General features: G+C 34.3%; 1 protein-coding gene and 2 long non-coding RNA genes across 4 annotated transcripts; 2 read left to right on the forward strand and 1 right to left on the reverse strand.

Moving 5' to 3' along the window:
• The first annotated feature begins 4,049 nt into the window (after positions 1 to 4,049).
• LOC127150498 (uncharacterized) lies at positions 4,050 to 5,335 on the forward strand. The gene is made up of 3 exons (XR_007822872.1): positions 4,050 to 4,331; positions 4,482 to 4,526; positions 4,649 to 5,335. It is a non-coding gene; the product is annotated as an uncharacterized LOC127150498 (long non-coding RNA).
• Positions 5,336 to 6,851: 1,516 nt separating this feature from the next.
• LOC127150499 (uncharacterized) lies at positions 6,852 to 7,756 on the forward strand. The gene is made up of 2 exons (XR_007822873.1): positions 6,852 to 7,148; positions 7,446 to 7,756. It is a non-coding gene; the product is annotated as an uncharacterized LOC127150499 (long non-coding RNA).
• A 3,065-nt stretch (positions 7,757 to 10,821) lies between these two features.
• Positions 10,822 to 22,560, reverse strand: LOC103495809 (uncharacterized). 2 transcript variants are annotated; one of them, XM_008457475.3, is made up of 8 exons: positions 22,390 to 22,560; positions 21,188 to 21,302; positions 18,189 to 18,294; positions 14,650 to 14,832; positions 12,633 to 13,097; positions 12,329 to 12,415; positions 12,181 to 12,245; positions 10,822 to 11,412 (listed from the first exon to the last, which is right to left on the reverse strand). In XM_008457475.3, the coding sequence occupies exons 2-7, from the start codon at positions 21,233 to 21,235 to the stop codon at positions 12,184 to 12,186; spliced, it is 951 nt and encodes a 316-aa protein (XP_008455697.1). In that variant the 5' UTR covers positions 21,236 to 21,302; positions 22,390 to 22,560; the 3' UTR covers positions 10,822 to 11,412; positions 12,181 to 12,183. The 2 variants fall into 2 exon arrangements, with proteins under 2 accessions (XP_008455697.1, XP_008455698.1); XM_008457476.2 differs by lacking the exon at positions 22,390 to 22,560 and adding an exon at positions 19,681 to 19,794 and having other exon boundaries at positions 21,188 to 21,308.
• Positions 22,561 to 22,798: the final 238 nt, after the last annotated feature.

Raw genomic sequence — 22,798 nt, forward strand, 5'->3', positions numbered from 1 at the left:
TAGAGTCATGCCCCGCCCTATACGCATTTTGAACTTTGCTATATGGCACACGATGCGACTTAAGCTTCTTTAATGCCTCAAGATGAAACGTCAGAATGGTCATCTTAATCTCTTGAACTTAAGCTTAATCACTTAGTTCCAACTCAAATAACTTATTACAAACTTGATGCTTAGGCTTTAAGCGATAAGAATTGACATAACACAACGAAAGATAACCAATTTCTTTTATTTACTTAACAACATACGTTCTACAATACAATACACATGCTTCCTTAAGTACATGAATTATAACATGAGGCTTTAAACACTTGGTCCAACTCCAACACTTGGTAGCTCCCCTTACATAACCCGGCTTGGCCTTAATGCATGGTAACCTAGGGGAGGGAAAACTTAAAACTGAAGTCAAAGCTTAATGAGTGATAGTTTTTGAAAACCTTTTTGGCATACAATACATGAAATCATTTTCATAAACATGGCTTTCATTACCTCATTTCATAAAACAAAAATCTTTCATTAGCTTTTCATATTCCTTCCTTCTAAGAACTTGAACCATTCTCACGCATAAACTATTGTAATGTTCTTTTCATCGACAATATTCCTTGGAGAATTTCCTGATTCATTTCTCGTTGCTCAGTCTGGCCGCTAAGCTCAATACACTCCTTTTACGTATTGGTCAGCTTCACTCCATCATGCAATCCTTTTTTACATGGCTGCCTTTACTCCTTATGTGCACATAATAGTTAGCTCAATGATAGGAATAAGACTAATGTTTTACACACAAACATAGCTACATCAATAACATAAATCTTTACTTTAAACATATTGCAAGCTTAGTTTTGAAATCATTCCTTTTATAAAATTTAACATTACAAATCAACTAGGAATTTTAAAGAAAGATTCAAAATCTATAAACATTTGGGAAATCACTCACAGACTAACTCTCTTCTTCAGAAGCCCTAACTTCAAATATATTCATCTCACCTAGTAGCAACTCAACAGTTAGCTCCTTTTAACTAATTCTTAGAGTAACACCCTTTTCTTCTCTCCTAATCTTCCTTTTATACTAGTCATCAGCTGGATTAGTCACCCTTTAAGCTCTCATAAACTGTCAGCTCCTACTTGAAGAGATACACGTATAAGCTTAATTAAATTTCCATACAATGTTTAGCTTAAACTCTTACATATGACTCATTAATTAAGCACAGTTAGGAAATTTCCTAGAAAATTCCTAACTCTCAACACCTTTCAAAAACCTTCCAAACTCTTATTTCCATTTGACCCTTCTATTTCAGGCATGGGTCTCACAATTAGTTTTATTACATGCAATGAAATGACCCATGCATTTTATTAAACCTGTCAACTACCACAAAAAATATTATCCTTCCCTCTCTTGGATCAAGGTAAATCCAACACAAAATTCATTGAAATATCTAAACATGGTCCACTAGAAGTTCAATACACCCCATGTGGTTTCGACTTAGGCCTAGCTTCTTTACATGTGATACATATCTGACATTCCTTATGTACATCATGTCTCATTTTAGGCCAATAAAAATATTCACTGAACATGCGATATGACTTAGTGGCCCCAAAATGTCCCATTAAACCTCCTTCATGCACTTATTTAACTAATAACTCTCAAAAAGAAAAAGTGGAAATGTAAAGTTTATTATTCCTAAATAGAAATCAAACAACATATAATCAAACACAACACATTTTTGCTTGAGATTTTCAACAATAGATGCAAAATAAATGTCTTGTGAATACAATGACTTAATATGTTCAAATCCAAGTAACCTAATCTGAAGGGTGTTGAGCAAAACATACCTTCTAGAGAACGCATCTGTAGCTACATTTTCCTTACCTTTCTTATATCACATCACATAAAGAAAAGTTTCAATGAACTCCAACCATTTTTCATGTCTCTGATTTAGCTTTTGTTGGCCCATCAAGTATTGTAAGCTCTGGTGGTAAGTATGGATAACAAACTCTTTCGGCCACAAGTAATGTTACCAAGATTGTAGTGCTCTCATTGAAGCATAACACTCTTTGTCATATGTAAGATATTTCAAGGCAAATCTATTCAACTTCTCATGGAAGTACATCAGCGTTCTTTGATACTACATTAAAAAAACTTCAAATCTATATTCCACTGGAATAACACTCAATTTCAAATGTTCGCTCAAAATCAGTTAAGGCAAGTAAAGGCACATTACATAGCATATCTTTCAAATAATTGAAAGCACATTCTTGTACTTGTCCCCATTCAAACTTTACAGGTCATTAATTAGTGCACCTATGGAACTAAAATCTCTAATCAACCTCCTATAGAAGTTAGCTAAGCCATAAAAACTTCTAGTATCACTAGCTTTCTTAGGTGTAGGTCACTCCCTAATTGTCTGAACCTTCTCAAAATGAACTTCTACTCCATGTTTAGAAACTACAAAACCTAAAAAGTTTACCTTTTCCATGCAAAAACAACACCTTTTGAGATTAGCATAAAGGTTTTCCTTTCTAAGTGCATCTAAAGCAATATATTAAGTTGTCATCAAAATAAATCACAAACTCTCCCAAACATTCATGTAGTCCATGGTTCGTAAGTCTCATAAAAGTGCTAGGTGCATTAGTTAAACCAAAAGACATAACCAACCATTCATACAAACTATTCTTAGTTTTGAAAGTGGTTTTCCATTCATCTCCAACATTCATCCTAATTTGATGGTAACCAAATTTTAAGTTAAGTTTTGTAAACAAGCTACAACAATACAATTCATCTAGCATACCGTCTAACCTAGGAATAGGATGTCTAAACTTAATTGTAATTTTATTAATAACCCCACAATCTACACACATTCTCCAAAATCCATCTTTATTAGATACAAGTAAGACAAGAACATCACAATAACTTAAACTTTCACGTACATACCCACGAGCAAGCAACTCAACAACTTGTCTTGAATCTTTTTGGCCTCTTGTGGATTGGTTCATTGTGATGGTCGTTTTGTAATATAAGCTTCTTGAATAAAGACAATCTTATGCTCTATGCTTCTCAAAGGTGGTAACTTCTTAGGTAACTCATTAGGGAAAACATAAATTCTTGCAAAAGAGACATAAAAATACTGGCAAGAGAATCAAGCTTCTCAATTAGCAAACAAACTTCTTTAAGTGTAACCATGAGTATGATCCTTTTTGAAAATGTAGCTTTCCTAACCTCACAAGACTTAGCACTCCAACTTGCTAGTTTTCTTTTTTTTCTTTTTTTTCTCTCTCTAAGTTGCAAGCTATGATCTTGCTTTTTTCTTAATCTCTCATTTTCTCTCCAGTTCTCTTTTTCTTTTCTCAACCCATCATTTTTCTCTCAAACTGTCCTTTTCTTTTCCTTTTCCTTTTTCTTTTAATACGATCTCTTTTCTTTTCTCTAACTTCTCTTGATTAGTAAGTACTTCTTTGGGGATAGGCGTACAAGTACGATTTACCTACTATTGTACGAAAGTGCAAGGATTAAGAAAACAATCATAGATAACCTTCCTATCAAATTGTTAAGGCCTTCCAAGGAGTATGTCACTTGCATGCATGGACACCACATCATACAGTACTTCATCCTTGTATCTCCTTATGGCAAAAGGAACCTTCACCTACTTAGTCATCCTAAATTTTCGACTATCATCAAGCCCTGTGATTTGTAAAGTCGTGGATGAGGTGTAGTATCCAAATCTTGTCTCGAGATTAAACTAGAGCTCACCAATTCATACAACTTTCACTATCAATTACTACACTTCGTGGTATTGTTTGTACAAGTCAATGTGTATGAAAGAGATTCTCTCTCTAGTTGTCTAAATCATCTTCCTTTATGTGTATATTCAAGGCACTAGAACAAATCTGGCCTTTAATGTCGGTTGGAAAAAATGAAAAAAGAGCTTTAATGTCGTTTTTGAAAATGCGGATGTTTAATGTCGGTTTTAAGCCGACATTAAAGCTGGAGCTTTAATGTCGGTTTAAAACCGACATTAAACATCCTTGTTTTGAAAAGCGACATTAAAGCTCCTTTTTAATTTTAATTTTAATTTTTTATTTTATAAAAAAATGACTTTCTCTCTCTTACTTTACTCTTTCTCAATCACCCACACGATTTCATCCTTCCAATTTCTTCTTCACTCCTCATTCTCATCTAACAATCTTCCCTTTCTTCTCTGAAGAGTCTCTGGCACCACCACCACCATCGTCCCTCGTGCCCAGCTCGTGCCCGCCACCACCGCCGTCACTCCTCACTTTCTTCAAACACTGATGTTGCTTTGGGGTTTTTTTCTTTGGGGTTGTCGACGAAAAGAATGGTAAGTTTGAATTGGGAATTTTGCTTACTCTTTCATCTCTGTATGTTGCTTTGTGTAAACTTAATTCTTTTGAAAGACTAATTTTCAGTTTCATGGGGTTTGCGGATACTGATTTATCACCAACATTTTCTTTTTTCTCAAAATGTGAAGCTGTGAGCATCAAACATGTTTGTTAATTTTCAGATTCTTTTCATGGTAAGTTTGAATTGGGAATTTTGCTTCTCTTCCTCCATCCACTTACATAGATGCACCACCCACTTGATTCAGATGCCTTTTACATTCATGAATTTGATCTTGTTTCTTCCTTTTCCTTCCAGGGTTGTCTTGGTCCATGGACGAGAGATCGTTGAAAGATGCGTTTTCTTCCTTTGGCGAGGTTACTGAAGGTAATCGTGCATGTTGAGCTTAACCCTTTGATTTACCAGTTGTATTCTACGTGTTCGACGAAATGTCTAGTTGATTTCAGACCTCAGTTCATCACGTGTGCTTCTGGGTCGAAACATTTTGCTTCCTTGACTTTCATAATTCCAAGGTTTTTCTTTCTAAAACTAAATTTTGTTTCATTGAAGTTTCTTCTTTTATAATTCTTGTAACGAGAGAGAAAATGAGTTTGAGATGTTTAGGATTTAGGAGCGTTTTGTTTCGTAGCGTTTTACTATGTTTTTGTGATTTTCTTGGAATATTGAGACAAACCAAACAATGAGAAATATAGAGATTGAAATAATAACGAATTTGAGAGGTGGGAAACTAGAATTTATATATGAGGTAAAAGGAATTTGATGTCCATTGGTAATCACTCTGGAACTTCACCAACAAAATAGCTTTTGGGGATGAAGTTCATTTGATAAGTTTAGATGAAATTGCATGACCATTTTGAAACTTCTGTGGTGATCACTAGTCTATAGAAACATTAATGTCCTGTATGTTGCTTTGTTTGGTTTACTTGGTGACTTTAATTTGTTTTGTTAATTTGGATGGAGTTAATTGTTGTAATGTTTATAAGATTTGACCTTAAATATAGTTTTGTAGCTATATTTATTAGTTCTTACTATAGCAAATAACTTTCTTATCTTAAAGTTTTTATGAGAAATTTTCATGAGCTTTTATTTTGACGATTGTTTATTTTTAAGTACTTTTCATAACTTAGTATAACCTTTTTGTTGTAGTTAAGGTGTTTGAAAAAATATCTGAGAGATCTTCACTAGATTTTCATAGTTACTAATGTGGCAGCTATTGGGTCTCATTAAAGTTTAACTTTATTTTGAGATGTATTTACGAAACAGTGAACTATAAATATGTTTTCTTGTCATGTTTCATAAGTAGAAATCATGTTTCAAACCCAAACTTTATTCAAATAAAATAAATTCAGAAAGGAACCTTTTTGCTTCCTATATTTATCATATATACTTCTCCCCTCCCCCCTTCACTTCCCACATAAAATCCATCTTTTTCTCTATACCAACAAATAAACAAAGAAACAAAGAAAGAAAACCCCCTCCAAAATGGCTGCTGCACATCAGTTCCTAAGACCTCCATGTACCTTGATCAAAACCCCGAAGCCGCCTTCAAGAACTTTGACGACGATGGTCGAGAGAAACGAACGGGTAAGTTGAGCTTAGTTTGTTAGTTTGGAATAATTAATTAATGTCTTATCTACTAAAATTTCTATAGTATATGTTTGTTAATTAAATTTTCCTATTTCATTTTAATGTTATTAAAACGCAATTTAATAGAATAATCACCGAAAAATCACATAGTAGTACAAATTGAATGAATTTCATAATAACCTTTGTTATAATTTGATTGAAATTAAAATTTCATAAATTATTAATCTAACTTAATTTTGGGCAAATTTTAGATTTATTAAAATCGTGGAATACAAAAAAAACATATTCTTCCTAAAGTTTCATTTTGAATAGATTTACTTTAAAAAATATTTGTAATACAATTTCAATTACATTGAAACAACAACAGTCAAATCATTTCGTTTACTTCTACAACATATATAAAATTTTGAATGTCAAATTCAAAAGGGTTATTTATGTTTGTTTTTATTTTGTTGTGACATGAATTTGTGCTAATTTTTTTCAAGATCTACCTTGATTAATGATTCTCTTCGTTTTGTTTGTATTCGCTGTGTGTGGTTGCGGAAATGACAGGTTGAAGTTACGATTGTTGATGTTTCTACCAGTCATCAGATTGGGATCGACAGTTGGGGGGAAGGCAATGGAATCTTTGGTCAAAGAGGGATTTATACAGGTGCTTTTATGAAGAGAATTATTTTATTTTAAGTAGCTTCATGATAAGATCTGTAAGTTCACTGCCAAATAGGATTTATACAGGATTTATACATGCTTCATAATGCATGTTGACTTGTTGAATTGTTTTATGTATTATTGAAAAGATAAATATATTTTTTGTGAAAGAAATAAGTTTGTTGTTTTCTAAATCATTTCAACTCGAACATGTTACTTGTACTCTCTCAAAAAATATTTTCTGTCTTATCAGTGAATGAAAAAAACCATGAGGGTCAGTAATCCCATCCTATCCCCCCAATTGGAGATAACTTGATCATTAACAGGTTTCTTTATTTTCTATCTTAATTTTTTATGGTTGTTCGCATAGGGAGTCTTGGACATCACCACCACAGAGGTCGCAGACTACTTAATTGGAGGTGTCATGACTTGAAGTGGATATTTTTATGGTTCTCTTCCCTTGAACAATATTTTAAATCTCTATGTTTCTCTCATCTCACAGGGTTCTCCTTTTTGCAAACTTGTTCGTGAAGTGCTTGTAGAGTTGGAGTTACCACATTTAGTATGTTGGTAAAGTCTCTTATACCGTTCATTTTTCAAGGCACACTATTATTAATTACATACACTCACTTATTAATATCGTCTAGGATCTTTGCATATAAATCTTTGTCAATATGGCAATGGCCTTTTAGGTGGTGTAAGCGGTAGAAGGAAAAAAGATTACTGAGTGTGAATATTGAGTATTAGTAAGAAAATATTGGGACTGATATTTTGATATTTTGATATTTTGATATTTCTACTAGCAACTAGGTCATAACATTGTTACTTATCAATTCAACCATCTTGATGTCTTTTACAGGGAGTTATCACTAAACAAATGACTGCAATAGAAGAAATGGTTGCAAGTGAGTACAATTAGCCAGACCCTCATCTTTGTGACAAGATCTTGAAGTTGGTCATTTGTGAAGCGTTCTACTTTGCTATTAGTTGCAGTTTTAGTTATTGCTCTCTCAATATATTCTTTTTCTTTCTTTCTTTCTTATTTTCCAAAGGATGATCAGTGTAATAATTAAGCTTCATAATTTCTGTGTTTGGATCCAAGTTGTATATAAATGTCACATTATTAAGATTTCATTTTGTATATGTACAAGTAAAAGATTTCATTTTTAACTATTTGGTGTCATACAAAATGGACAATAATGCAAGGATTTAATAAAAATAAATTTGAAAAAACGACATTGAAGACAGCTTTAATGTCGGTTAAAAAAAAAAAAATTAAAGACATCTTTAATGTCGGTGGAAAAACGACATTAAAGATGTATCATAAGTGACATTAAAGACATATTTAATGTCGGTTATCCACCGACATTAAAGATGAACCGACATTAAAGGCCTTCAATAACACCTTCAAAGATGTCGGTTATAAACCGACATTGAAGCCCAACCGACATTAAAGCCCTTTAATAACGCTCGCAAAGATGTCGGTCGCCAAGCGACATTAAAGGCCTTTAATGTCGGTTTTAAGCCGACATTAAAGGCCAAATTTCTTGTAGTGAGGTCATTCTAGTGACTATGGACAACCGTGAAATATCTTCCACTTCTTCCTTTCCTTCTTCATTATTCATTAATTTATTTTCTCTTCATAAAATGTAAAACAAAACCATGGTATACATGAAAGTTAAAATTTAGTTTTGCATTGGTATGTTCCAAAGAAATGTCTTATGTTGAACAAATTAAATGGGATGAAAGTGTGAACCCTATTCACACACAATTGTGTCTCAGTGAGTAAAGTATATGCTAATTACTTATCGTTACTATTGGATTTAAAGTTATCATTTCCATTTATATTGATCCCGTTGGGTTCAACTTATCGCTTCGATTTGTAATGTTATAGGTTTAAATTACACAATTTCCATGTATCGTTCTCTTTCAGGTTAACATTGACAATCCTTCACGTCTGTATCATTATCGCTTGGATTGTCGATACAATCAATTTAAATCAATGAATGTCTCTTTCATGGACTGCTTATAATCATTTTCTACTGGCTTACATCGGAAACCATAACCTATCACTTGGAGAATTAAATAAGCATGGATTGGTGGAGTAATTACTGAATAGTAATTACTACTACGTGGCCTCATGTGGACATTCCAGATCAATAGATATTGTTCACATTTGCTAAATCGGTAACCCAAAAGGTAATTCAAACGATAAATCCAATAAATATAGTCAGAAATTCAATAGACGTTCGTCCACCTATCACACTCAACAAATGCACCTTTTTAAATATTATATATATATATGTCCCTACCATTTTTCAAAATTCAAACTTTTCTTCAACAAGAAGAAAAACGAAAATGTTGTCAGACACGGACAACTCTTTTAATTCATACGAATACCCGTCTGTCCCTACTTAGACAAGCTCCGAGAATGATAACCTCCTAAGAATAACCACACCGGAGTCCTCCATGGATGACTCGTCACAAAATGTTGCATTGAGGACATGGATAGCGAGTTGGAGTGTTCCTCTACCCCTCACTCCCTCCTGCACCCATACCCCTACCAATCAATTTCTTATGCCTTCTCCACAAGTGAAGAAAGACAATTCACACTCAAGTGTGAACAAGCCTTCCCCAGAAGAGGCATTCCTTTCATCCATCAATGGCTCGGCGTCCACCTCACCAAACAAGGTCAAAAGGGAACAAAATGGAATTTAAGGTGACCGAAAGCAGCATTGGGAAATTGAAGAGGCCACAAAAAAGGAAATAGTGGCGAAAAAAAAGAGACCGGTCAAACTACACTAGTAATCATAGCTAATGATTCGGACTAGGGTCTTTTTTTTTTCTCTTTTTTTGTTTCGTTTGGGGTAACCATCACCACTGGGAGAAGGGATCTTTTGTTCTAGAAAATTTTATTTTGTAAACGTTTAATATATTTTTTCATTTTGTTCCAAAATTATTTTTGTGCATTTTAGATATATGTTTAATTTTGTTCCATCAAGCTCACTACAATCACAAACAAACAAAGCAATGCAGTACTATTGAACATGCATGAAAAATAAAAGTTAATCGCATGCATGGTAATTTAAAACCTTATTGATACGATTTGCGCTTGCACCAATGATCATTTGTTGAAAACAATGATCAACACAACTGATGTCAACTATTGAGAACGGTAATGATAATGATGATTGATAACTTCTCACATTTGACTATAAAATTATCGATAGGTTTTCCTTTTCACAAATGATAGAATGCTAAACCCTAAGTAATGGATATTGATTACCGCAATCAGAACATCTATAAATGTTAACATGTGAGGGCAAAATTTTAAAATTTGCACAAATCTAACCGAAAAGGGTGTGGGTCCCGCACAAAATTTAAATACAATCTCATTGATCAACCATTTGTTTTCATTTAGATTACATTACTTTATTGCTTTTTCTAAACTAGGACCCACTTGTCATAAGGAATACAAAGTGCAGTAAACAATGACAAATGTAATTGAATGAGTTTCCCATTCCATAGACATGACTTTAGTTCAAGGCATGGATGCCAATAATAATAATTATTATAGTATAATAGTAATTATTATTACTATTATTATTGTCAAAATAACCCAAATCAATTGACACAATCATAATCCAGAAATTTATGGTTCAAATCCCATTTGTACCATATATAACAACAATAATAGTTTAATAAAGAATAATATAGTTTGTTTACCTAAAATCCCAATTTAATTATTTGTTGGAAACAATAATAATGATGTCAAAGCAAGCATTTTTTAATTTGCATACAGGTGCATTTGCAATAAAGAAATCTTATTTAAATACTCCAATGATCAAGCTCTTGTAGAGCAATAAACGTAGACACATCGATAGATCCAAGCACGTGTCTTGTTCAAAAATTTAATCACTTTGACACATAATTTTTCCTTTAAGCTTAAGGCCCTCTCTGCAGCCTTATTCCCTTCCACAACCGACCCTAACTCCAATGGTTTTTCTTCCCTTTCTACGGCTTTCAATTTCGTACCATGTTTTACTTAATTGAATTCAACCAATTTTCAAAACTAAAAACAATCATTTGAAAATCACTTTTTTTTTTTTTTTTAGTTTTTAAAATTCAACTTTGATTTTGAAAACACTTAAAGTTTGGAAAACCAAATGGTTGCCTTACTACCAAATGATTAAAAGAGCCTTAGTCACACATAACAATCAGTATTTGACACTTACTAGGCATAAAACTCACCTCAAGAAGCTTCTTTAATTAAAGACAATATGGTGAAGCCACCTTCAATGGCAGTCAATCACAAAGTTCAACCCAACCAACATTTCTGTATTCCACTCTTACAATCTACACTCAATATATTCATCAGATCATTACAATCACTTCCAATACTGAAATCATCAAGCAAAACCATCAAACATTAAAGGTTAGTTTCAGGAATTCAATCACTTGAAAGCTAAAATTGTTTCCAGAATCACTGTGATGTATTATTTCCATTCTCCATGTTAACCTGCTATGATAATCTGGGGCTCTGTGTTCTAAAGGAAAACTCCTTATCCGCCAATGTCAGTGAAACTGGCGCATACGGTCAGTAAGTTTCCGCGCTGATCTGAATGCATCTTCAGCCCTACAATGCTATGTACAATCATCTGCCCAAGTATAGCAACAAAATGATGATATTTGATGCATCAATTATCAGGTTGACAGCAAACCCATGTGCCTTTTATCATATACAACTGCTTAAAAAGTTCATCAATAAGCAGCTTCCATGATCCAAACGTTTGTGTAAATGCATTTCATAATGTACAGCTGCTGCACTGCAATAACCAAAACAAAATCATGAAAATTTCCAACATTTAAAGTGGCATTACATAAGAGCTATGATTATACAGATTAACTTGGCTGATATTAAATGTAAACTTCAGTTATTTACCTCTTAATTACCTCATTTTCGATATCCATCTTTAATTTTATTCCGATTATGTAACTAAAAGCTTATATCAAGTTAGTTTTTGTACCCATAAATTACTAGGAAAAAGCAAGCATGGGCAAGTTCTGGCCCCATATGCACTACACTAACACTGACGATTGATAATAATGACTTCATGATTTTATTGAATTCTAATTTTTTATTCTTTAAATAACAAATATATTTGAAAGTCTAAGCCTTTAATTAACCTATTTGACATTTGAAAAAGTCCATCAGACAAAAAAATTGGGTGTCTGAGAGTTTTAACTCGATAAAATAATAAATCAAATAATTGTTGAAGATCAAAAGTCAATCCTAAATTAATTTTTGTGATAGCAACAGACTCCAGCAAACGCACAAGGTAGCAAAAAACTCCAGCGAACGCACAAGAGCAAGCATCTCAAGGAGCGTGTCATGCTCAAGGAAGCCTATTCTTATGAAAAGGAGTTGGATTTCAAACAAAAGTGCTTTCATGATTTCATGCCAAAGGAGAACCGATGGCAACCCCACAATTACAAGCAGTGTATAAGTGATCTTAATTCTTCTTAGAAAGAACGGCGAGAGAAAACTAAAAGAACATACATTTAAAATGATCACTTAAGCACCGATAACATACCAGCTAATTGTGTCTGAAATCTTCGTAACTCAGGCTTTCTGATACATTATCCAACCTTTTACTATCTTTAAATGCGAAGAAATTTTAAGTCAGTAACCACCTGTCGAATATTACAAGCAAGGATCAACAGATACAGAAAACTCATTACCAAGACGGTCTCCATTCTCACAAGTATCAATGATGTTATCAGCCTCTGTTGGTAAAAAGGGACATCTGCCGTAGCTCTCTAGCATATCTGGCAATTCAAAGTCATATTATTATACTGATAATGCATCTATACAGTCCTTGTCCACTCTCTCTCATTCTTTTTGACATAAAGAGGGTGAAGCTTAACAAAAAGGGAAAACGTTTGGTTTCTTTTCTTGATGGATCTTTTTGAACATCTCTCGAACTTAAAATTAAGGGAGTAGTACATTCGAAATTAATTTAACATAGAGAGTGAAAAAAGATACCTGAACCCTGAGAGAAGTCCGCGGTCAGATCTGAGAGACTAAAATTCCTCGTAATTTGATTAATAAACCCAAATGAAGAGGGATCCGGATCAAGAAGTGACTCATTGAAGGATGGTGTGTTGGAATCAACACTAGCAAAAGATGCAACTGACGCGTTCCCAATTGATTGGTGTGCATCAAGGACATTGCCCTCCGTTCCAAACATGTAGTGAGAACTGTTTGAATATCCAGTTTCTACTTTGATCATCCCTCCATTCATTCCTTGAAACAGACCTACATTTGAGGTCTGAGGTGCGGCATCATTCCTGGTATGAGAAGACATATCCACAGCAGTGTGCAAAGTTGAGTGTACAGGTTGGGTACCATTAGAATAAACATTGCCTATGCTGACACCAACGGGGTGATCTATATCATCTTGTTTCAAAGTAGGTCCTGTATGCTCTGGTGCATAGCAGCTCTGGTGGACTGTTGAAAATAAAGTACATTGACTAGGTAGTGATACAAAATAAAAATAGATTATAAATATACAATGCCGGGAAAGGTTTATCATTAGCAAAGCAACTCCTTCAACCGCCAACTAATATAAATGAAATGAAAAAGAAATAGAAAGATAAGAAACTAATCCAAACTCCAAATCACAATCAAGAAATGAAAACCTCACAAGATCATCAATATACAAAATGTCATACATCCCCGTGGAATAGAAAACCTGCATTAGTACAAATCACATATTGAAAATGTGATGTGTTTGATTAATAAAAGTTTCAGGAATCATTTTGTAAGATGCAGAGCGTTAACCCTAATATCACAATATTATATTCCATCTTTTCTTCTTCTACTTGAGTCTCCAAAATACGATTTACAATATTACACAAACAAGAGCTCATAGTACAAGAGAATTATAGAATGAGCATATAAACCATACATCAATTTTTGCCAAATTAAAAGATGGATCTTTATTAAATATGTTATCCTAGTGCAACTTTGTAGTTGATAATGAAAACTTATTCCACATCATATGTGAATTTGAACTTGATGGTATCTTTTTCTGAATCGGGATTAAGTCTTTTAGAGAATAAGGGTTTTTGAATAGGGGCTAACTAGAAACTACTAAATACATTTAGTTCAAATGTATTTTCTTTGTGCATGGCATCTCTGGATGCTCAACTGTCTGCCCTAGGTGCCTATTTCCCTTCTAATTTCTTTTAATAAAATATTGAATCAACTTTTTTGACTAAATGAAATGAAAATTGCTAAAAGCCTACAATTATACATAGCAAGAAGGGAGAGGAATGAAGAGGTTGCCAGATGCCAACAGGCATGGAATTCTATTACTAAATGGAGAGAGTGGCTTCAACTTGACAAAAACTCGAGCACAGGGCAGGCAACAACTTAAAATATTACAAAAAGGACTCCTAGGTTCCTAACAAGAGAGCCCTGATTAAATGAAACAAAGACATTTGTCCTAACCAAATTGCAATCCTTTTCCGACACTTAAAGAAACTCCTGTTTTCTATCCAAAAACGCCTAGAACTGAATTAGACAGAATCGGGCTTTACCGACAGCCTCACATATTGGCAAAAGCATACAGCATGGATTCCAAGAATACATATTCACTTGGGAAGAATTGACATCAAGTAATTCCCGTCATTTCAGCCACTTGATAGTAATACCATACGGTAGCCAATAAGCTCAATTACAAGAAAGTTGATGTTTCAGTATGCTAGAGACTAGAGAGCATTGGTTTGAAAGGAAAGTGTCTTTGCAGAAATGACATGAGGTGCAAATCTTCCTCATTCAATATGCCTCATCAATTGTGAACTTCAGAAATCACGAGAAAGAAATGTTTAGCCCCTCTTTTTCTTCATCTTCTTTCTTAGAAAAAGAGACATGATCTCCCTTATTCTCGAAAAATTAGATGCATTGTAACTAACATATAATAAATCCAAAAATATAGCAATGCAACAAGCAACAAATATGAAGATTAAGCTTCCAATTAGGAGAAAAGCAGCCTTACTAGGTTGGACATGGGATCCATTAGAACTTGATAATGCAGTCACTGCACATGGGTGTATCTGGTGCATCATTCGAGCTTGCTGTTCAAGCAACCGGTTGAATTCGATAATCTGGCTTTTCACCATCAGTCTCAGATAATATGCATTAAAGAATTCCCGATTCTCCTCTTCAAGCTTCTGCCAAACTGTAAGAAAAGCAAATCATAAGGTTTTGACTACAACAGATGAAAGAAACATAAAAGGAATGTAGTATAAGCCACAACCTGCAGTTCTATTTCAATGAGTGTTATGTTGAAACAGAAACAAACTTTTCATTGATGTAGTGAAAAGAGGCTAAAGCCTAACACTCAAGAGACAAAGTTCAAAATACATCGAACCATAATACTAAGCATGTAAATCCAGAGATCTAAGGATCAGCCAGGCTGGAAACAATCCAGAGATCTATGTACAATAAATTATATCCACTTATCAACTATGGATAAAGAATTTATGAATAATTTTTTTTCAATCCACCTAAAAACTTTTTTTTGGATAAGAATCCACTTGAAACTTATTGTATGTTTTTCTATTGTCCTTTGTTTTTTCCATGTGTGTGTCTGGAAAACCATCCTTTCACTGACAATGTAGCAACTATTGGTCCTTGATCCAAGTTACCGTTAATTATGTCTTTAAGAGGTTGAAGATAACCATCACTTGTTCTTCCTTAAATTGTACAGCTAGAATTTTTTGGGAACTTTGTTTCAAATCTTCCTATGTTCTGGTGCTTGTGGTTTCACAACCTACTTGGCTATGATTTAGGATGGCAAGAAATTTGTGGCTCACTATTGTTAAGTATGTGGTTTGGAGCATTTGATTTTGGAAGAAATCAACAATTTTTTGGGAAAAAGAAACTCTGGTGATATGATAAAGTACTATACAGCACAGCGGTAGCTTGTTCTTTCCTTTGGTTGCATAGAATTTCACCATTCCATCATGTCACATTTAGAAATCTCGACATCAGAACAGGTTAAATGCGTGTTGCTTGCGATGGTGGTGATGTGTGTTTGATTTGATTTGAAAATAAAGTTCGATACAGCTTATTGGATTGCCCTTCCGAATGAAATTTGTAATCACTCGCTTTATAAGACTATTTTTTTTAAGGGAGCTTTCTTGTAATCTTATTACATATTGGATTAACCTTGAGATGTTTTCTGCTTTGGGGGCTTCCTAGAGGTATTCCTAAAGTGAGGTTTTTGTTTGTAACGTCCAAATACCAATAAATTGTTTGTGCATCTTTGTAAAAAGTAGATAAAAGAAAAATTAAGTTGCAATGGTGAGCTACTTACTATCTCAGTTTCCTAGTTAGCCTTTGTAAAAAATAAATAAAAGTAAACTTAGCTGGTAACAAAGACGGTCGGTCAATGATTCAAGACGTAACTCTCCCTTTCATGATGAGGGAAGAGACTTGTGGGTAACGTGTTGCTTTGCTTTGTTCTTTTTTTTTTTTTTCCCCCTTTTTTGGGAGGGGTGGGGAGGATTGAGAGAGAGTAGGATCTTTAGAAGAGTTAAGGGAGTTGGCAAGGTTAAATGCCTCTTTATGGGTATCCATTTATAAACCAGACTTGCTGGTCAAAGGGATGTCCGTTCGACGATCGAAGAGTTCCTCCTCCATCCGTCTTTCAAAGAGACTTTTTTGTGGTTTGCAGGGGTGTGTGCAATGGTATGGGGTACTTGGGGGAGAGGAATGACAAAGTATTTAGAGGAAGGGCTAGGGACCCTTGTGGTGTTTGGTCCTTAGTGAGGTTCCATGTGCCCCTCTGGGCTTCGGTTGCAAAGCATTTTTGTAACTATTCTCTCGTTGACATTTTTAGTTGGAACCTTGGGTGTTTTGGTGGGCTGGTTTTCTTGTATGCACTTGTTTCCTTTCATTTATTCTCAATGAAGTTGTTTTCATAAATATATGTATATATGTGTGTGTATATATCAGACTTTTTGTAATTATCAGATACATCTTATTCTTTTCAATTAGAGTCCTTGGGTTCCTTCAGTGCACTTGTTTTTTCGTAAGCCTTGAGCATTCTTTCTTTTCTTTTGAATAAAGCTCAGTTTCTTAAATTAAAATAAAAAATAAATAAAATAAAATAAATAAAACCTCTAGATCTGCTGGACATTTTTATGGTGGACCCATTGCTCATCTTACTAAACTATAACCTGTCATGGCACATCATGCTATCATGCAGTTTGGGTGTCGTACTAACACAGCAATCAACTAACTAAATATCGTTTTCACTATCACTATGTTCTTTCCTATAATTAAATATGGATGACTATCGTTGAACTGTTGATAATTTAGTAAAATTATCATAAACCATCATCTTAAACTTTTGGATTCAAAGGTAGCTCTAACATGGTGTGGTATTCAAGTCATTCCCCAAACTCAACCATGTCAATGGATTCCTCGAGAGCTAACATAGAAATGATGAGCCTCAAAGACATATGACATGAAGACTCGTAGTTGGGTTCTATAGGGATAGGTGCTTTACTCCAGAGAAGAGAAGTTGGTCTGGATAAGAGCAGATTCTCAACGTAGTAGGGCTATACAAATAGAAGCTTATTTGAAGGAAAACTAGATGGTATTTAGGAAAGAGAAGTAGGTCTGAATAATAGCAAATTATCAAAGAGTACTGGAGTTGTACAAATAGAAGCTTATTTGAAGAAAGACTAGACAGTATTTTGTTACGCAGAGAATTGTTAAGAGTGACTAAATTCCCACATCAATTAGAGAAGGAGAAGATATGAGTACAAGGACAGCTATCTCAAAATTAGGGGCCTTTTGGGTGAAGCTAAAACCAAACCCATGAAAGCTAGACCTGAGCAAAAATCAATTAGTCAAGGCATTATATTATTGACTAAAAAGTCAAAATTTTAATTTCACAGCATCATGTGATATTGAACTAAATGTCAAAAAAATAAAGCCTACAAGGGAAAAGGAGTGTCAAAATATTGATAAAATATCAAATTTACTATAAACCATTAGTTTATGCATTTGGGTGCGGAGTGACTTAGCAACAACCAAACACAAAGTTTTTTGTAATGAGAATAACCACTTTAATTGAGAAAAAAAAATGAAAGAATACCTGTGAGAATGAAGAGGAGAATATCCTTGACCAAACTCCCACATCAATTAGACAAGGAGAAAGATATGAGTACAAGTAACAACCAAACACAATACTTGATCAAAATTCCTTATACGATCATGTAATGAAATAGAACACATAAACATAGGATTTTACTTTTTATACCATGTCTCCTTATTGCAGTCTGATTAATGTGCGGTTTGGCTTAAGAGATTTGTGGAAGAGAGGAAAAACAAACTGGAATATTATTCTACAAATTGAATAAAAATTTAACAAAAAAAAAAACCAAAGCTATGATAATGATCGTACATCTATCAGCAATAGAACAAACCAACAAACCAGCAAACGAATGTGCATGTTTTTTTTACAGAAAGACAAGTAAGCATTAGTATGTCAGAAAATAAAAACATTGACTATATGTTTACCATGTTCGGTGAAGCCAGGGTCAATCTTTTCTTGATTCAAAAGTGTTTCCACAACTTCTTTTCGGCTCATATCAAGCTGAAGGCATCGCTCTATAAGACTTCGCACCTAAAATATAGACATAAATAATTGTATGAGATTAATCACCTGAATAATGTACACCGGAATCGACACCCACCATTCATTAGAGTGATGAAAGTTGATGTTCTACATAACTCCAAAGTTTTTGCACCAAGACGTTTGCATTTTAAACAACACAGTTTTTTCTTTTTATTTTTTATAAGAAACAGAAACGTATATTCATGGAGGAACAAAAGAGAACAACCTAAGGGTGGGGGTTAAGAGTCGAGACAACCCCCACAAAGAGCTACTGAATAAGAGTCTTCCAATTGTTAAAAATCATAGAAAGGTCGTAATTATAAAAGAAATTGGTGTAATTTGTGCACCACCAAGAAGCTGTATGCTGAGCAACAATCCAAAAACAAGATAGAGTATATTAAAAAGATAAAATTACTAACATACGAGAAATCAAAAAACGAAATTACATATCGGTTTTAATACCTATTAAACCACCTATCCACCCAAAAGCTTAAGCTAGTGATTGAAGGCAAATTTAATTATACATCACTAACACTCCCCCTCACTTGTGGGCTTGAAATATTTGAAAGATCCAACAAGTGGAAATCAATTTTTATTGTGGAGGAAACAACGATGCAAGGGCTTGAACACATGACCTCCCTGGACCACCTGCTCTAATACCATATTAAATCACCAATTTACCCAAAAGTTTAAGGTAGTGGTTGAAGGCAAATGTAATTATATATCACTAACAATACCAAATAATTCGATATCCTAAATGATAAGGAGATTTCAAAATCAAAACGTCTGCAATATGCTTTATAAACAAGCATGACATTTTCCTTTAAAGTTTTTCCACTTCTCTAATAATCTTTTGACATGTCCATGAACCAATATTCTTTTAGATAAACTAAAGATTCAATCCTCAAGATTCCAAAGAGTGAGTTTTTTAGCATCAATATCGTAAATGACGGACATGAACAACTTGCCTAAAAGGATTATTCAAGCTTCATTACATATATGGCTGACAAAATGTTTCAGCTGGCATGTATATACATACAAGAGCATAGTATTTGTAAGCAACCAACCTTTACTTGAGAAAAATGAAATTATACAAGAGCATAGTAAAACGAGAAGGAAAAAACAGCCTGAATAAAAGGAGTCCAAACCAAACTATAGGAAATTACTCCAATCCAAAAAAGACCAATATCATAGTAGCAAAAAGACCTACTGACCAAGGCCCAAAGAGAGCCATTAAACCTAGACTTCTCCTGAATTGCCTGTCCCAATCTCTCAGCCTCCTCAAGAATTTTATTATTTTTTTCTAATCAAATATCCAACAACACAGCAAGAAAACTGCATTTCCATAAGATTTTTCCCTTTAGAGAGTGGTCAAAAGCAACTCCAAAAACTAACCACCATCCCTGCTCTAAGCACCACACAAGCCAAGTGTGGTTCTCCAACAATCCCAAAAAACGGAACGAACTGCAATCTCACAACAATTGATCAAGTTCCTCGTACCTATGCCTCCTGCAAAGAATGTATCACAGCATAAACACAACAATGGAAGAATGCCTTCAGACATGATTCAAGGTATCCATGCTCCTATGCAAAACCTGCCTGCTGTCATGCAAAAGACTTGATGTTCTTTAAAATTTTAACCTATTCAAAAGAGGAGAAATTGAGGTAGCAAGGGAGGAAGAAGTGACCAACAAAACTGGAAGAAAGAATAGCATGAGAGAAGGATCAGGAGACCACAACCAAACATCCATTCTCCCTAGATACACCTAGAAGTGCCACACAATGGAGAGAAGACCCAAAATATTTGTTGCCTCTCTATCGAATACAGGCCGCCATAAGTTTTAGGAAAAGCAAGGAAGGATCGAGGGATGGCAACACCAAGGCCACAGAATGTAACCTTTTGTTCAAAAGATAAATAAATGCAAAAACATAACACACAAAGGCTTTCCTCAGGGTGCTTTTGAAGGCCTTTTGTAAGTATCTTATGGGTTCTATTTAGTATAGTTTGAGTCTCTTCCTTTAGATGAACACCCTTTGTTTGTGGGTTGGTTTTTTGTCTCCGTCTTGTGTATCCTTCCATTTTTATCTCAATAGAAGTTGTTCTTATGAAAAAAATCTTCCCAAAAACAAGTCTTCGAGCCACCTCAATGAGAACATATAAATGAGGAAAAAGGGAGAAAACTGAAGAAATAGTTTTCCATACGTTAAAACCCCGAAAGCGACTACCCTCACACTACATAACAGGGTGAAGGCCCCTGCTCATGATAACCCAATGCCACAGCGTGTTAGGTTCCAAGAAGAAACATCACGAGTTCCCAATGGCTGACCTTGTAGATCCACCAGTTTCAATACCACCTCCCACTTGACCAGGTAAGATCATCCACCCTCGTTCTTTTTTTTTTTTTTTTTATGAGAAACAAATGAATAATTTCATTGATGGGATGAAATATTTAATCCACCCTCATTAACCCTTTCCAAGAAGCAATTCCTCATTACTTTCTCAATGGACTTGCTCACCATGACCTGAATCCTAGACATTGACAAGAAGTAGTTAGGGATCCCTCTGCCAACACGGCATGGATGTGTGTACGTTTTCCTCCTTTAGATAGAGAGAGAAACTCTGTTTCAAGAAGACAACCTCTTTTGAACTTTATCCAAGATATGGTCCCACAAATCCAAACTCCTTAATCCAGAAAGGAAATGAAGGAATTCATTTCATTGGCCTATAAATTCATGTCATCTGACCTCACAAGTAACGGCTAAACTATTTGTGAAGGTCTAAAACTTTGTTTGCATCTATTCCTACAAGGCGACAACTAATATCCAGTTCTCTGGGAGACTGGGATCTATTGGGTTGATAGAAAGAAATTAAGAATGATGAGCAATTTAGAAACCAGCTTACCAGTTGAATATCTTGACGTGGGATCCTTCTCACGGTTCCGGTTGACATATTTCCCAGTCCAAAGCAGACAATCAACTGGCAGAGCTTATTCACCTCGATTGTTTCACCCCAGTATCTATTAAACAAGCAAAAAAAAAAAAAAAAAGACGATGAATCTAACACCGAACAAATAAGAAATAGACCAATATATACATCAAAAGGAAGCCAGCCAAGAAAGCTTTATTTGTAAACAACTTTTCTGTTTCAACCAGTATAATGAGAGTCTTGTTTCCTAATGAGAGAGGTAAAACCACCATTCCAATTTTGAGCCCTCACTTTTAATTTTTAAGGAACAGCATCAAACTACTTCTATTCCATATACCATATGCAAGAAAATTGAAAAGACCGAGATTAAAAAATCAGGATTATAGAGATTGGGCACCAAGAAAAGATTGTGACAACTTGCACGCAGCATGAAGTAGTCACCAACACCATATATACTTTAAATAGAGATACCATGTGAATTTAGAAAACCACTTTAAATCACAATAACAACTATTGATTTAGTCGTAAAAAAACATCCACAAGTGCAAAGAAAAGACTATCTGTGGGTAAAAAACTTAAGTCAAAGAAGTGAAGTGAAATAAACTGTACAAAAGGTGCATCCTACTGAAATCATAAAACAGTATCCTAAGGAGAAAATGAAAGCAGTCTTTTATTAAACAAATAAAGAACCCAATCCCAAATGGAGATGTAACTTAAAAATAAAATTTAAAAAAAAAAATAAAAAACAAATAGCAAGAAAGCGACGGAAACTAGGTCATGTCAGAATAGCTGCTCAAAGAAACTAGATAAGCATTAAAAATTATAACCTAATTGTAACATGTAAAGTAACATCAACCCTCAACACCACTCCAGCTAACGATTCAAAATCAATCCCACATAACAATAACACATACCAAACTAAGGAACACCAACGGAAAGATCGCGCGACAAGGAGTCAAATTCATTGAATCCCAATTCGCAAGCACACATGACAAATTTAAGAACAAAACGAAACCCAATTAAAAACCCACCACTAGCAAAGGTAATATATTTGTGTCTTCTTTCTCACCACTCTCAAAAGCATATATGAAGTCAAGAGAATCAAAATAGAAAGAATGGAAACACCAAACCGGAAAAAGGAAAGTAGAGAGACTAGAAGCAAAAGTCATCGATCTTACCAGTTACAGAGTAGATTCCAAGAGAAGTGGAGATCTACGCAGCGACAAAATGGGAAAATTTATTAGTCTAGAGAGAGCGAGAGGAGAAAGCAGGAATTTTCGCTTTACATTGTGGAATCGAACAGGGGGGGAGAGAGAGGGAGAGAGCACCCTCTGTCCGACCAACAACTGTTTAAGAATGTTTCCGCCTTCGTACTATTTATATCGGTGGTATTTTTGTAATTTTTTTAAACTATATTTTATTTATTTTTGTTTATTTGTTTGTTATTTTTTAAAAAATTAAAAGTAAGAAATGAAAGGCGTCTTCTCAACGATATAACGATGGGTCAAAATATTTACAACGTATATAATAATTCTAAAAATAGAAAAAGTCAACAGGTCTATCCTAAAAAATACAAAAAATGTCTCA

The sequence above is a fragment of the Cucumis melo genome, chromosome 8 (genome assembly GCF_025177605.1).
Source record: "Cucumis melo cultivar AY chromosome 8, USDA_Cmelo_AY_1.0, whole genome shotgun sequence".
NCBI classification, from domain to species: domain Eukaryota; kingdom Viridiplantae; phylum Streptophyta; class Magnoliopsida; order Cucurbitales; family Cucurbitaceae; genus Cucumis; species Cucumis melo.